General features: G+C 33.9%; 1 protein-coding gene across 36 annotated transcripts in view; it reads right to left on the bottom strand.

The window, feature by feature from the left end:
• The window catches only part of mef2aa (myocyte enhancer factor 2aa), a 174,507-nt gene that overhangs the window by 6,853 nt on the left and 151,305 nt on the right, over positions 1 to 16,349 (bottom strand). For 6 of the 36 annotated variants that reach the window (XM_068214714.1, XM_073928873.1, XM_073928871.1 and 3 more), the window contains 4 exons: positions 16,067 to 16,254; positions 10,265 to 10,291; positions 8,294 to 8,420; positions 5,978 to 6,101 (listed from right to left, as the gene is read on the bottom strand). In XM_068214714.1, the coding sequence (XP_068070815.1) occupies positions 5,978 to 6,101; positions 8,294 to 8,420; positions 10,265 to 10,291; positions 16,067 to 16,254 (466 nt within the window). The remainder of the gene's footprint in view (positions 1 to 5,977; positions 6,102 to 8,293; positions 8,421 to 10,264; positions 10,292 to 16,066; positions 16,255 to 16,349) is intronic. The other 30 variants (XM_073928865.1, XM_073928879.1, XM_073928874.1 and 27 more) reach the window with 5 other exon arrangements.

Genomic DNA, 16,349 nt, shown 5'->3' with positions numbered 1-16,349 from the left:
TGCCACCACGTCGCCCAATTATATTATATTATATTATGCTATAAATTAGTATAAGTAATATAAATTATTCCCTAATTGTGGAAATCAGTGTTTTTTTTTTATAGATATTTTCCATTTTGTGAAGCTTAACCAAAATTGTCCCCCAGTCACAGCTTTGTTCTTTGGTCATATGCCATTGGCTGAGTGAGTCTGGCCTTTGTATTTCCTTATACACTCAAAAAAAATATGTTTGCTGTTTGTTTAAACTACTTATTTAAATTTAGCTGAAACAACAAAAGTCTGGAGGTTTTCTTTGGACAACTTAATTGTTTGATATTCAATCCACTTAAATTAGTAAAAAACTAATAAATCAACTAAATTACTTAATGTTGTCCCAACACAAATTGATTGTGTGGAACTCAGGATTTTTTAACAGTGTATTTATACTGCTCTAAAACAGCTGAGTAATTTCTCGATTGTAGCCACATGGGTGTACTAAAAATATTTCCTTATTAGAATATAATTGAAAAAAATATATTTTGCTAATATTCATAGGGTTGTGAATAAATATGCCAATTGTGGCACAGACATATTTAATAAAAAATATATACATGTTTTTAAAATAAAACTGTGCTTTTATGCAGTTGTTTGCATAAATGCAGTTGATTGCATTCTCACTTGGAGCAGAGATTTTGTAAATAATCTGATCAAAAGATCAAAATCTACTGTAAAACAATAAAGATATTTATTTTTGCATATCTTTTCCAAGGGTGCCAGTATAAGTAGGGGCCACTGTAACTACAGTACACATTCCTACTATATGATGATAAACTAGACGCCCAATAATGATGTCCAAGCCTCCATCTGTTTAGTTGATAGTGCTTGCAGCAATAACAGCACCTGAATCATTTTAGAGGGTGGTATCTAATTAGAGCATGCCTGGCAGAACGTGACAAAAACAGCTCACTAATGTTTTGATGACACAACCACTGCGTTTAAATGAAGGCTTTCATTCACAGGGTCTGGAAAGAGATCACTGTAGATTATTTTTTAGACTTTTTTTATACTGTGAATATTGAACTGTGCTGTGACAGTTAAAACAGTGTATATCAACATAGTTTATGTCAATGTATAGTCTCTCTCTCTCTCTCTCTCTCTCTCTCTCTCTCAGTTCAGTTCAGTTCAAGTTGCTTTATTGGCATGACATTAAATACAGTATTGCCAAAGCATTTCAAATATGAAACATATTAAAACCATTGAAAATAATAATTAATAGTAATACAAATAAGATATAATGACACAAAAAAAAAAAACAATACATTTGATAAATATAATAATAATAATAGTAAAAAGTTTAAATTATTTAAATAAGACACAAATTTACATTAACCGTTTCTTATGGTGTGTAGGGTATATACATATTTTGCAGCCAGTTCAAATGTCAATTCATCCTCTCCGAGTATATAGTAAAGTTTTTCTGAGTCATTTAAGTTAAAAAATGAATTGATCAATGTTTCAAATTGGGGGAAAAATATTTCTCTAGTCGTGCTGTATTTGGGGCAGAACAGAAGGAAGTGTGTCTCATCCTCTATTTGCTTTGTGTCACACTGTTTACATATTCTCTTTTCCTCAGGAGTCCAGGATTTTTTATGTCTGCCTTTTTCTATTTCTAGGTCATGATCACAGAGGCGATATTTGGAAAGAATGTGCTTTTCTTTTAATTGTTTTAATGATAAATAATTTGCCAACTGTGTGGTTCTATTTAGGGCCGAATAACATTTAAGTTTAGTCTGGAGGTTGAATTCAGTTTTCAGTTTTTCATCATAGTTATATTTTAATGTTTTGTCAATTTGTTTGTGAAGGTTTTGTTTGGGGACGGGTTCGGTTTGTGTTTTTTCCAGTAGCTCAGATACCAGTGTGTTTAGAGGATGAGACACTGTAGGTTTTTCATTAGCCAGAAGGGCTTTATATTGGACAGACTGGGGGTCCGACTGATGCAGGTGCAGCCAGAACTGAACAGCTCGTTTCTGAATCTCCAAATTTAGCGGGTATAAACCCAGTTCAGCCCTGCAGGCAATGTTAGACGTGTTTCTGTGAATATGTAATATGCTTTTAGCAAATTCTAATTGTGTTCGTTCAATTAAACTTTTATTCCAATTTTCTAATTTTAATACTGGTGCCCAAATTTCACTCCCATATAGTAATATAGGTTTGATAATAGCGTGATATAATTTAATCCATGTTTTAGTTGGTAACTGTAGTTGGCCAAAGCGTGATTTTATGGCATAGAATGCTCTGCGAGCCCTCTCGCTCAGGGTCTTGACAGCGAGATTGAAGCCCCCAGAGGCAGAGATCTGGATGCCCAGGTATGAGTAACTGCTACAATGCTCTAGAGTTTCTCCTCTGTATGTGAATTGATATTTGTGTCCCTGAGATCTGGCCTTCTTCTGGAACACCATGACTTTGGTTTTGTCCAGGTTGACCGTCAGTGCCCATTCCTCACAGTACTGCTCCAACAGAGTCAGGCTGTGTTGGAGACCCTCTGCTGTGGGAGACAGCAGCACCAGGTCATCCGCATACAGCAGGCACTTTACTTTAGAGTCAAGCAGAGTGAGGCCGGGGATGCAGTCGGAGCCGTCTAGAATGTTTGCCAGATCATTAATGTAGATGTTAAACAGGGTTGGGCTCAGGCTGCAACCCTGCCGCACCCCTCGACTCTGCTGGACAAACTCTGTTCTCATATTTCCAACTTTTACAGCGCATTTACTTTTCTTATACATGGCTTCTATAATGCTATATACTTTTCCACCAATGCCAATTTGCAACAATTTGTATAATAGTCCGTCATGCCAAATAGAATCGAAAGCTTTTTTAAAATCTACAAAACAAGAGAAAATCTTTCTTTGTTTGTTCTTTATGTTTTTATTTATTAAAGTATGAAGGGAGTAAATATGGTCAGATGTCCGTTGTTTTGGTAAGAAGCCAATTTGTGATTTGTTTAGGATGTTATGTTTTGTGATGAATGTCACTATCCGGTTGTTAATAATATTGCAAAATAGTTTTGCTAAGTTGTTGCCAACACAAATGCCACGATAATTATTGGGGTCGAATTTATCTCCGTTTTTATGTATAGGTGTAATCAGTCCTTCAGACCATGTCTCAGGGATGTCACCAGAGGATAGGATCAGGTTGAATAGTTTGGCAAGAGCCCGAATTATGTCAGGGCTGCTGAGTTTTAGCATTTCATTACTGATGTTGTCCTGTCCACAAGCCTTCTTCAGTTTCAGATGTTTAATGTGTTCTGATATTTCTGTTGTTGATATAATTGTGTCTAATGGGTTTTGGTAATCTTTAATTGTCTTCTTTAAATCGTCAAGTCTACTCTTGGTTTTAGTTTGAGGCTGGTTGAGTTCTGGCTGTTGGTATAATTTTTTAAAATAATTCTTCCAGACCGTGCCACATTGCAGTGATGTTTCCATTTGGGGTCTTTCAAATTTTTTAAATAGATTCCAAAAATGGTTTTGGTCTATTGATTCATTAATTTCATTAATTTTATCCTCATAATATTGATTTCTTTTGTTGCAAATCAACTTTTTATAATTTTTTAAACATTGTGAATATGCAAGTCTTAGGGTTTGATCAGCTGGTGCTTTATGCTTTTTATTAGCAATCTGGCGAAGGTCTCTTCTGAGATTTTTGCACTCATTATCAAACCAAATGTACTTTATATTTTTTTGTTTGTTTTTTCCAAATTTGAATTGTTGTTTGATGTTAGATATAGTAGTCAAAGTTTGAAATATGTTATTAAGATTGGATGTTGCAGAGTTTATTCCACTAGTATCTGGTGTGTAATTTGTGGACATAAAGAGATTTATCATTTTGTGTACTGTAGAGCTGCACATGTTTTCTCTGAATATTTCTGCATCAGACTGACTCCAGCTGAGTTTGGGTTTTAAAGGGAACAATTTTCCTTGATTAAGGGGAGGGACATTGAGCTGGTTACATGACTGCTTCAGGTAGAGGACTGTTTGGCAATGGTCAGAAATGGGGCATTGAGGTCTAACTGTAAAGGCATTAATAAAATACGGGTCAATGTCTGTCATTGAATAATCAACTACGCTTGCTCCTAATTTGGAGCAATATGTAGGTCTACCGAAAGAATCTCCTTTGGTTCTACCATTTATAATATATAAACCTAGACTTTTGCAAAGTTTAAGTAATTTTTTCCCGTTTACATTAATAATGTTATCATAACTGGTTCTCGGAGTAATGACAGATGATGAGTAAGACATGTTCTCAGATATGTGATCATTATCTACAATATTTATATAAAATAAAATATAAAAATACTCTCTCTCTCTCTTATATAAATATATAAGATAATATATAATATATATATCTCTTTTATATTTTAAAATATAAAATATAAAATATAATATATTGATGATTGTTTTATCAACTCAATAATTCTATAAATGATATAATAGCTAATATGTCTAAATTAAACTGTCATTTAAATTGTAATTGCAATTTTTTGTAAATAAAGGTCATTACAAACTAGCGAGTGAGGTGGGGCTGAGAATTGTGAGGGCATATGAGGTGGGTGGCGTGAGTGCTAAATAATTACACCTGCACGCATCACCTGTCTCGAGTCTTGTGGAGTAGCTCTGGATGTTAAAAGGAGGAGAGACAGCAGTGAGACGAGAGAGGACCAGGCCTGGACAGATTATGGTTTATTTTCAGTAAAAAAGTCTCCAGAGGAGCTGCCGTCTGTTTTATTTTTTGATTAATAAATTATTTATTAATTATTATTTGTTTTGTTAGTTCTCTGCTTTCTTCTTACTGATGGCCAGGTGTCCAACTAACTTCATTAAAATGCGTTTGATGGGTTTCTTTCCTGTTTGAATTTTTTGTAACTATTTTCATTATAATTAAGCATATTTATCTTGCCATAAAGTCTTTAATTGATTTTAAATCATGATAATACATTTATTACAATTATAAATATTATCATACATATTTTAGATATAATTTCTTAAAATTGTAAAAGTTCAAAAATATAATGATGAGTTAATTTTAAAGATAATGGTTGAGTTTTTGGATTGTTATGCTGATTTTCATTTTATTTGTTTCATATCCATAACTTAATTTCAATCAAAACAATTTATTTGATGTATTTTGAGTGAAATAAGGCCTGAACATCCAGTAATCCTTCCGTATGTCAACTAAAAGTGTTGTTTCCTCAAGTTTGGGTGAAATTATTTAGTGCTCTGATCAAATGTCTGCACAAGTATAGAAATTCAATTAATGTTTGAATTTATGGGGACATTTTTTATCTCCCTTAGAAGAAAATGGCTTCGTAAATCACAAAATGAAGTATTTTGAACTTGTAAATATGCAGATGGTTTCCTGTGAGAGTAATGTTGGGTTTTAACAGGGTTTCATAAAGTCAAATTTAAGACTTTTTGAGACCATTATCAATGAAATGTAAGACTTATACGTGGTGATAAACACTATACAGATTTATTTTTGTAATGGAAAAAGAAACCATTTTTACTATCCTTATCAAAGAAAGCCACATATTTTAAATAATGTATCACAACAAGCACACTCTGGTTTCACAGATGCACTTATTTTACCATATTAAAAAGAGAAAAAAGCTAAATATATGGAATAACTGTCTCTCCAGGTCAGTGTCCTCACCTTAAATGTTATTTTAAGAAAGATAATCAAACTATATAGGTAAATAGAGTTTAAAATTGAACTATTTGGTAAAAGTTATATTGAGATGGATTGCTGGTGATTGGATGATTTTGGCTTGAATAGCAATTCATGGACTTAGGAAAATTAAGACATGTTTAAAATGATTTAAGGCCTACAAAACAATATTTTGCAAATTTTAATACTTTTTAAGGTCTAAAATTTAGTAAAAAATAAATAAATAAAAAAAAAGCTGTACATGTGTATATGTGTATGTGCGTGCGCATGTTTTACTCACACCAGCGAGCTGAGAGCTGCCTGGCCCAGTTGATGCTGTTGCCATGCCGACACTGAGCCTATAGAGAGCCCTGGAGAGCCAAAGCCTTGCAGAGAGGAGAGCTCAGCACTGCTCAGGGAGTATTCTAGAGCAAAACAACACCACAACAGTTTATGAGTCACTCCAACACCTCTGCACTCACACACTCAAGCGCTTCAAGTACTTCTGTTCTGCACTCAGCTCAGACCGACACTCTTTCATCAGTTGTAGGATCTTCCTCTTTATTAAGAAGAGTGAAATTAGATCAAGCCATGAATGAAATTATACATTATAAACTGGCTTTATTCAGGTTTCACCAAGTCTAGTTTAAGACTTTTTAAAGAACATTATGCATGAAATTTAAGACCTGCAATGCTTGTCTCCTTTGTGATACAATAATAAAGTCTTCTATATTTAAAAAGGTGAAAGAAAATAGGGAAAGACCACGGAATCACAACATAAAACTGCAAAAAGTAACACAAAAATACAATAAAAGTATGCAAGCTGTGGTACCTTTTCAAAATTAACAAATTTGTGTCTAAAAGTTCCATATTAATAGCTCAAGGTTACACAGTACCTAAAAAGTACAAAGGTATTCCTCTTAAAATGTGTAGGTACTAACATATAATTTTGAGGTACTGTACCAATATGGACCCTTTAAGTACAAATGTGTACCTTTTGAAAAGGTGACAGCTCACCTACCTCTATGAGAGTGTACAAAGACACACAAAATTATTTATGAATTAGAACACAATATTTCAGAGAAATTAAGACTTTCTGCAGTCACATTTATTTTGATTGTCCATTTGTTAAATTAAGTTATGCATCTTCATGCCAACTAATTCTCATTAGATTATAAGTAGACTGTTAGGTTGAGGTTAGGGTTGGATATAGGGTCAGTGTAAGTTGACATGTACTTGCAAAGTTTCTTATAGTCTGTTAAATGTCAAAAAAACTTTGCAAACCACAGTGACTTAGCTGTAAGAATAATTTTACCTATTAAAACCTGTACATTTTAACGGTTACTGGTTATTCAGCATATGGCTTCTATTGTGTTTTTTGTTTTGTTTTGTTTTCAGCAGGTTTTTAAGAGCTAAAAGTTTTTGATTTTGTCACCTTCGAATTATAAGGTTCTATCTGCGTTTATAATGATTTTGAGAAAGTGAACTTCAAAGATTATGCATTCCATATAGCAAACAATATGTGTGAAATAATTCTCTTTCATACATGAACATAGCAGAGACCCTAAATGTACTCTAAATGTAAATTATCAAAGTTCTCTTAAATTTACAAATTGGGGTAGATCATCAATTGAAGCATTACTTATAAAGAAACTAAATCACAACAAATATAAATAGGTGTTGTAACAATATGTTGATGTTTGAGAAAGTTAAATATTTGCTTTCTGCAACATTAATGTAATGTTTTAGGATGAATATTTTTCTTGTTGTGCTAAATATTTTGTCTAGGGCAGATGTTAATTTTATGTAATTAATATGGTCATATTTATTGACTTATTTGCTTTATATGAATGATTAAATTACATTTATTTAATTATATGTGAATATAATGAATTCATTTAGGTGCCATTTAAGGCTTAATATTAAATTTAAAGACTTTAATCTTTAAAAGTCTTTAAATTTGATATTAAGCCTTGAATGGCACTTACTTCAATTTAAGCAGACAATGAACAAATGAGGTAAATCAACACTGAAAAATGTTTCACTGACAATTTATACACAAATAAAAAATATTTCACATTTAATAAATAAATTTTTTTAATAACTGTTTCTTTTTCAATAATGTAAAATATAACATTTCATCTCAATGTAAAAAATACTTCTGAATCAACACATTTACTCACATCTTTTTCAGTTTAAGGTTTCTTATGAATTTTGTGTGGTGCAGCATTATTTAGACTTTTGTGTTTCTTTCTGTCTTTCCCGCTGTCAATGGAGCAATCCAGCAGAATGGCAAAGAAAGCTGATCCTAATTGGTCTTTGTGCATGCATTCTAAATGCTGATTGGCTCATAGAAAGAGCCTTATAAAGCCAAGCTAGAGTTCCACTGTAGATAATACCTTTTTTGTTTTTTAAATAACAAGTTATTAAATGTACACAACTTAAAAAAAAAAAATCACATAATATAAATAAGTTGTCATTTTATAATTAATTTTGACAAAAATGTCAGATAGAACCTTAATTCTAAGGTGACGATTTGGAAATTGCACAGTTTAAGACACTGTAGAAACCCTAATAAAGAAACAAACTAATGTAGGAGTGTGTCGTTTGTGCTCACCAGAGTTGTAGGCAGTGGGCATGCCTGAGTAGACCAGGCCTTGAGGTGCCAAACTTGGGGTGGTGACGGAGACCACCGGTGTGGCGAGAGGCTGAGTCGACTGGGAACTGCTTATCCTCTGGGTGTTCTGTACACAGGAACAAATACACACATTATAGAGGCAGACAGTCATGTGCGCTCTATGAATCCACGTGGAGCACTGTCCTCAAAAAAAGAGTGGTTTGGTGACAACTGTGTAGTGATACCATTGTATGCCAGTAAGGGGCGCTGCAGATTCATTCAAAACAGAAATTTAATTATTTTGCAAGTTAGTTGAACTGCTTTAATAATGAAGACAATGCAGAAAAAAAAATAATAAAATATAAGAAGTGATTTCTTAAATAAACATATATTATATAGATCCTACCTAATTTATGCTAAAAAGGTATACAGAGATTTGTTGATTGAGGTCGAGTGGTAAAATATGCTGGGCTCATATCAAAAAGTGTTTAGATTACAGACTTAATCTTGATCAGTTCGAGCAGTTTGAGGCAATGATGTGGTCTCTTCTGAAACTCTGGATAAATCTGATGCCAGAGAGGCAAATGTCTTGGAGAAACATGCTGCTTGCCATTTAAAGTCACTGTATAATTATTACCGATATTAAAGACACTCGAGTTTATTTACTGATCAGAGAATATGATGCGCTGCATATGGTCTTTTCCAAATAGCATGCAGTGAAATTAAAATCACCCCAAGCCAAGTGTGTATGCATGCGGTGAAAACACATACACAGACACACGCAGAGACACACATTTTAAAAACAACGTTGCTATTAGATACAGATTATATGTAATATAAATAATAAATCTGATTTATCATGTAATATACAGGAATGGAAATGAAAGATCACTTCAAAATGCTCAGTTATTTAGAGCATGTGTAGTAGTAACTTATAGATACTTATAGTGTGTGGTTGAGTAAATTGTTATTTTTTATTCAGATTTATTCTGTAAAATACTATTGACAGTTCTTCCAAACCTGCTTGCTTTATTTATGTATTATTTTGTTAAATTTATTTATTTATTTATTTATTTAGTTAGTTAGTTATTTAGTTATTTGTGTGTTTGTTTGCATAAAATAACAAAAATATGTCATGTTTTCCAATCTGTTTAGATATTTAAAGAGAATACAATACAATTGTTATGTGTTTACATATCACGTTTTACATAATTCACATACATGTTTACCTTCAAAAGTTACCTTAAGTTATGAAATTAATATAGTAGCATTTTACTCAAACCCATTTACAATCATTATGTATTACATATTTACCCTATTGCAGTAAATTTAAGTAAATCGAGAGAAACTTAGGACTTATGTGAAACTCCTCAACTTATGACATAATTTTGGCCTCTGCTCCATTTTAACGACATCATCATAGAAATAAAAAAATTAAATAAATAAAAAATGCAATCACCGCCCAGGCCAAAGAAATGCAAAAGCGCATAAGATTTTGGGTAATGCTCAAAAATGTAGACTGCAATAGAATGTTTTATGTGGATTTGTGTGTTCTGCTTTGATTGTTCCAAGCTTTTATGTTGCTTCAAAACTAAAATGAATACCAGGTTTATTGGTGAGGTCTTGGGGAAATATAAAATAATTACTAATAACTGCATTTCTGTGGATGCACCATTCTCCTTTTTGTTCTTCCTTGAAAACACCCACAACAGTTTTCCTTTAGCTCTTACACATACATACTGTGATTCTTTTAAACTTCCTTAAAAAGGCTCGAAACATGCAGTGTTGAGTCACACACAATGCAGACTTCCACACACACACACACTCATGATGAGTTCATCCAGTTCATGGTGGGTTTAGTCGATCTCCATCTCAAGCAGTGGACTCTGAGTGCGGCTCTGCTAGTTAAAGTAGTGTGATTTAAAAATCAAACAGCTTATCAGCCTTCCCAATGCATTCTGTAAAACTCACCAACTCCATCTCTTCCTCCTCTGACTGCTTCCAACAGAAAAAAAGCATATGATGCTGTCAGTAAAGAGGCAGGTGGGGCCGTTCTCACCAGGACGTGCCTTCAAAACTAACTTATTCAAATTCAGAGACCCAAGCGTGAACCAAACGCTGCCTCGGGTTACTTGCAGTACAACTGGAAATTCAAATTCAGAGTCAAATTCAAATGAAAAGTCAAATTTGTTGGCACTAAATACACAACGTTTCCATTCCTCACGGCCATGGGGTTTGTTTGATGCTGCAATTAAGTAAATGTAGGGCGACTTCCAGTGCTAAACAAAAGAAGAGCAAATGTATGGGAGAATAATGATGTTTTTGTTGTTGTTTATTTGTTAGTTTAAACTCCTTAGAGAAAAAACTAAAATCACTGAGGAGCTTGACCTCGCAGCAAGGATGTGCTTAACCTTTCACCTCAGACACTCATCCATATGTGAGCTGGTGTGTCCAATAGCCCCATCAATCTTCTTGGTTTCATTGGCACAGTCGACCACTTGCTTTAATTGATTATTTACAAGAGAGAAAAAGTAAACACTAGCTAAATGAGGGCTAGAAAATGAAGCTGAATACTAGTGAGAATTTAAGTACTAATGAATAGTACAGTGTCTATTTCAATGTTTCAGATAACATTTGTGGTACATAAAATGTTAAATAGTTTAATCTTTTTCATTATTGTAATCATATATACAGTTGAGGTCAGAATTATTAGCCCCCCTGAATTATTAGCCTCCCTGTTTATGTTTTCCCTGTTTTCAGTTTAACAGAGAGCAAACTTTTTCGTCATATTTCTAAACATAATAGTTTAAATAACCTATCTCTAATAACTGATTTATTTTATCTTTGCCATGATGACAGTACATAATATTTGACTATATATTTTTCAACACACTTCTATACAGCTTAAAGTGACATTCAAAGGCTTAACTAGGCTAATTAGGTTAACTAGGCAGGTTAGGGTAATTAGACAAGTTATTGTATTACGATGGTTTGTTCTGTAGACTATCGAAAGAAAAAATTAGCCTAAAAGGGCTAATAATTTTGTCCTTAAAATGGTGTTTATTCTTTTATTCTAGCCAAAATAAACTGTAAAAATGTCCTTGCTCTGTTAACCATAATTTGGGAAATATTTAAAGAAAATAAATTCAAAGGGGGGCTAATAAATTTAAACTAACTATATATATATATATATATATATATATATATATATATATATATATATATATATATATATATATATATATATATATATATATATATATATATATATATATATATATATTTATATATATATATAAAACATACCAGCTATATTTGAAATTATTAAACACTTCTTGCTGACAATTGTGTGGTACAAATTGGTTTGAAGGACAGCTACAAACTATAAACTACATTAAATTACAATCAGTGTAGCCATCACTTTTTTCCAGCCCAAAAGCTATCAAAGGCCCCGTTTACACTGTCAGGTCTTGATGCCCCATTCCGATTTGTTGCCTTTTGTTATTGTTTACTGCGTCGGCATCTCCACACACATTCTTCCTTCTATGCCATTTAACCGTGGAGAAGTTACATTATCGCAAGTTTAATGACATTCAAAACGGAATGCCTCAATAAATCCAATCTGCTTGTTTACATGATAATCACATTGTCACATATCCAATTTACATCTGATTTATTTTCACATATAAAGAAGGCCTGAGATTGATCTCTAAACATCTCAATGCATGCGTTTGGTTTGTGTTTATACGGTTAGAGAACAGATTCGATCTGTGTCACATAGCCTATGCGCAAAAAAATCTGAATTGGGTGACATGTAAGTGGCAGTGTAAAAGGGGCCAAAAACCCTCACAAATGCATATATTGGCCATAATATTACATTAATATGTTATTTAATTTTAATTTATTTATATCAAAATTAACCTAGCTACTTTAACTGTCATAATTCTTAACCATACAGCAACCAACACCAGCAGTCAAAGAACTACAACAAAACCAGATCACATCGAAACACTGCCCCTGACCCTTAATGTTGTGTAGATTACACTACCTATTAGAAAATGTTTTACTTTTGAAATGGTGTATAAATTTGCCCCATTTGCCATTTTTGGCTGTTTTAAGGCAATGACCTCAAAACAGCAGAAGCCGTTACTAATTCACCAAGGTCACTTTAGAGCTAGTACGGATGCTGATATATCTTGACTATATCACGGCTATCAGCCAATCAGATCATATATATAAGATTTGAAGCAAATTAAGTTTTGAGAAAAGTTTTAACAACATTTAAAAACATTAAATGAGAAAAGTGGTCACAAAATCTGACATTTTACACCATGAAAAATCCCTGTAAAATCCTGGAGAAATGTAAATATATCTTTTAATATATTTTAAGTAGGGCCAGACTGAATCTGTGGAAATTTTTTTTGCTATTTCTGCTTTGATTTTTGTAAAATAAAAAATAAAAAATCAGCAGATTTATGCGGAATGATTTTGAGAGTAGCATAACTAAAAACTTAATGTATAAAATAAAAATAACGTGGGCCTGATTTTAAGTAAAGCTGCTTCTAATATATTTCATTTGTAATCTATTCATCACTTACAAGATAAAATGACCTGCAAAATCATGAAGAGACTTAATAACATATTTTATTACATTTTAGCTAGTGCTGTCCATAATGTGTATCTATTATCTACAAATAATAATAGTATCTATATATAATTAACGTCCATCTAGGAGCTACAATACTTTAAAAATTGCACATAATTTTAAACTAAGCATCAAACTTGACAATTACATTCAATGCAGGATAACATGACATCTATAAACCAACCATAAAATTAGGGGAACAGAGAAAACTAAATAGTGCAAGTTGTTAGTGGTTTCAATATGCAAATCAACTTTGAAATCCACAGCTTTTATATTTTTTCAGTTTCAAGAATCTAAAAAAAAGTGTTAATTCTCATCATTTGCATACATCCCTTTGTTCAGCTGACAGTGCGAAGTTGTACAGTATTGAGGACTCTGAGCTTTCTTCTCAGTGGTGCGGAGCCAGTGCTGTCTTAATACCAGCACTCAATCAATAACAGTGGGGAGACACGACAAGGGCGACAAGATATTATCTGGCTCACACTCTGGGCTTCTGATTAAGCCTTCATCCCCACTCTGTCACACTGCGATGTGATTAATTTAATACCATTATGTTCTAATGACAGCCTGTCTGCAGGCACACTCACAGGCCCTGCCTTAGTCTCTGTCTGTGGCAGTTCATTCATACACACACACACGCAGAAAAAGGACATTCGCCATATACAGTACAGTACGCAGATATGCCCAAATGAATAATCCTCTGGGCTTCTTACTACTGATGACTTCAGATGCCACGAGCTTGGCGTGTAAGATTTGTTTTGATTCGTGGTGGATAACCAACTGTACTGCTTCCAGATGCTGGCATGCTTTTCCCTACACTCGCATACATATGTATATTTACGCTAAGCTAAGAAACCCCAATGCTATTTCGCGAACACAGTTCTGTGAAAGAAACCCGAGTTGCTTCTGCAAATTATTGACTGTATTTAAATATAATAATAATAATCTTTTTTTGCGCTTCTCATTTTATAGTTTAGTGATTAATGAGGCTGACAGCCGGGTGTAGCCTCAGGTGCTGAATGTGGCCAGAGCTCTTTGCTCCTTAATTATAATCATTTGAGAGGCCCTCTAATTTCTAGATGAATAATAGAAGGAGTGAGGTTACCTGGATCTCGGATATTTCGCTCTTGTGTAACTGACACTGTTATTTCACTCATTTAAAGGGGTAGTGCATCCAAATATGACAATTCTGCCATGTTCTCACCCTCAACCTGTTGTAAACCTGTTTGTGTTTCTTTTCTTTAAGATATTTTGAAGAATACTGAAAGAAAAAAATTAACAAAAGACTCAGAGCGCCTTCAAAACCAACCCAAGCTCGTTCGAAACGTACCGCTATGTACATTTCTTGAGAGCGCTAAATACATCCCAGTAGCACGTTTTTTTTTTTTTTTTTTTTACAGTTTTTCCTTTCACAAATTCACCATAGGCTGCTATGTACACATTTTTTCAGACCTCAAATTTATCTTGCGAGTGCCATTCGCACCTGCTATTCTCACGTACATCCACCAGAGGCTGCTGTTGACTTACTGACCGATTGACTGACCCACCCTCCTCTTCCCTAAACCCAAGGGCATAGAATTGGCATGGCAAAGGGGACATGTCCCCACCAATAATACAATTGCCTTCAAAGTAAAATATTGCTGTCAACCCTTTGTAACCTAGATGTGCTCAAAGGGTTAAATCCATAGACATAAATAATAGATAATAGGGATATAACGGTTAAATTGTGTCACATGCCTCTCTAAATTTCTGTAAATTTTATACCTCGTCAAAGCTAAATTGACTTTTGCAGCATAGAACATGCTTCATTAATTGTTACTTGTGTTATTAAGTGTTTAAAACGTTTATTTATGTTTTGAAAAGCATGAAACAGAATTTGTGCTGTTTATACATGTGCTCTGGGGGTCGTACGTCCCCATCAATATCAAGAGCAAATCTACGCACTTGCCTAAACCCAACCAACAGTGTTTTAAAAAGCACCGTTTGACCAAAACCACCCACTTCCCTAAACCGAACCGACAGTGTTTTAAAAAGCAATCCAGAAACAGAAAAGCCTGATTTTTACCACTTTTTCAAATGTTACCACGTTATCACCGTTATTTTATTGTTTATTTTATTTTTTGACTTCTGTTTTTGTCGTTTCTGGATTTTCTGGAACCGTTTTTTACCGGACACAAACCCCATTGTTGTGGGCAACTCCTCTCTGTGTTTCAAGTCCGCCGACACACTTGGCAAACTGTCAACAGTGTAAAAGTCGATCATACTGAGGTAAGTGGTCATCTGGTATGTGTGAAAAGGCATAGTGTCATACTGCCCCATAGCGTTCGATTTAAAGGCGAAATGCAGCCAGACGTGCTTCTGACTACATATTTTGTGATCTCCAAAAATGTATATAGGGGGAAGTTTTCAGAATGAGCCTGTGTTGCTCAAAACAAACCAATAGGTGAGTGGACAAAAAAAAATACAAAGTATTTGCACACTCCATCAAAAAGACATGAGATGAAGTAACAAGAAAGTTACTCGTAATAAAAAAACAGCAAAAGTTGTTGACCATTGTTACCATGGTTAGCTTGGCATTGAAAATGGTCAACATATGACTGAAATCCTTTCTCTTCTTTATCTATTTTCATTTCTCTTGTGTATTTTTGAATTTTGAGAGAGTGCAGACTTATTATATATATATATATATATATATATATATATATATATATATATATATATAAATAATGATTTCGGCATTCATCAAATGATCTTCTATTCTGTTCAAAATGGAACCCCTCAAGGGTTAGTAAATATATTAATACTAGCAATAGTACTTTTTAGAGCTTTTTTATGTGATTTTAAATATTTCTTAGCTTTTTACTATCTTGGATTTGTTTTTGTCTAGTTTGATGCATGTTTGTATCTATACTTTTTATATGTAAAGCACTCCAAAATGCTACTTTTTAAGGTGTTATGTAAAATAAAGTGTATTATTGTTCTAATAAATGGTGAGTAAATGTTGATTTTTGAGTGAACTACTCCTGTTAAGACCACACTCAAACTCTTGCTTGTGCAGATCCCAAACATTGATTTGGAACAGCAGTTTAGTGGATGTGCGCATGCAGAATCAATTTATTCTGACTCACCAGGGGTGGCATCATGCCCTTGCTGGATGGGGGGATGACGACTCTCAAGTCTGGCTTGCGGCTGCCGATGCCCATGTTGCCTCCCGGTGGTGGCGGTGACTTCGCAGGCATGACTTTACCAAGTCCGTTCCCGCTGGGTGTACCCAGAAGCCCCGGCGAGCCCCTCGGGTTAACGAAGCCGTTTCCTGCTGAGACACACATAAGGGCGGAAAGCATCAAGGGATTGTGCTCTAATCGACCAATCCCCAACAGCCATCAGTTGATCGGACGACATGCCATTTCC

Source organism: Danio rerio, chromosome 18 (genome assembly GCF_049306965.1).
Source record: "Danio rerio strain Tuebingen ecotype United States chromosome 18, GRCz12tu, whole genome shotgun sequence".
NCBI lineage: Eukaryota > Metazoa > Chordata > Actinopteri > Cypriniformes > Danionidae > Danio > Danio rerio.
This window is presented reverse-complemented; position numbering and strand designations above follow the sequence as displayed.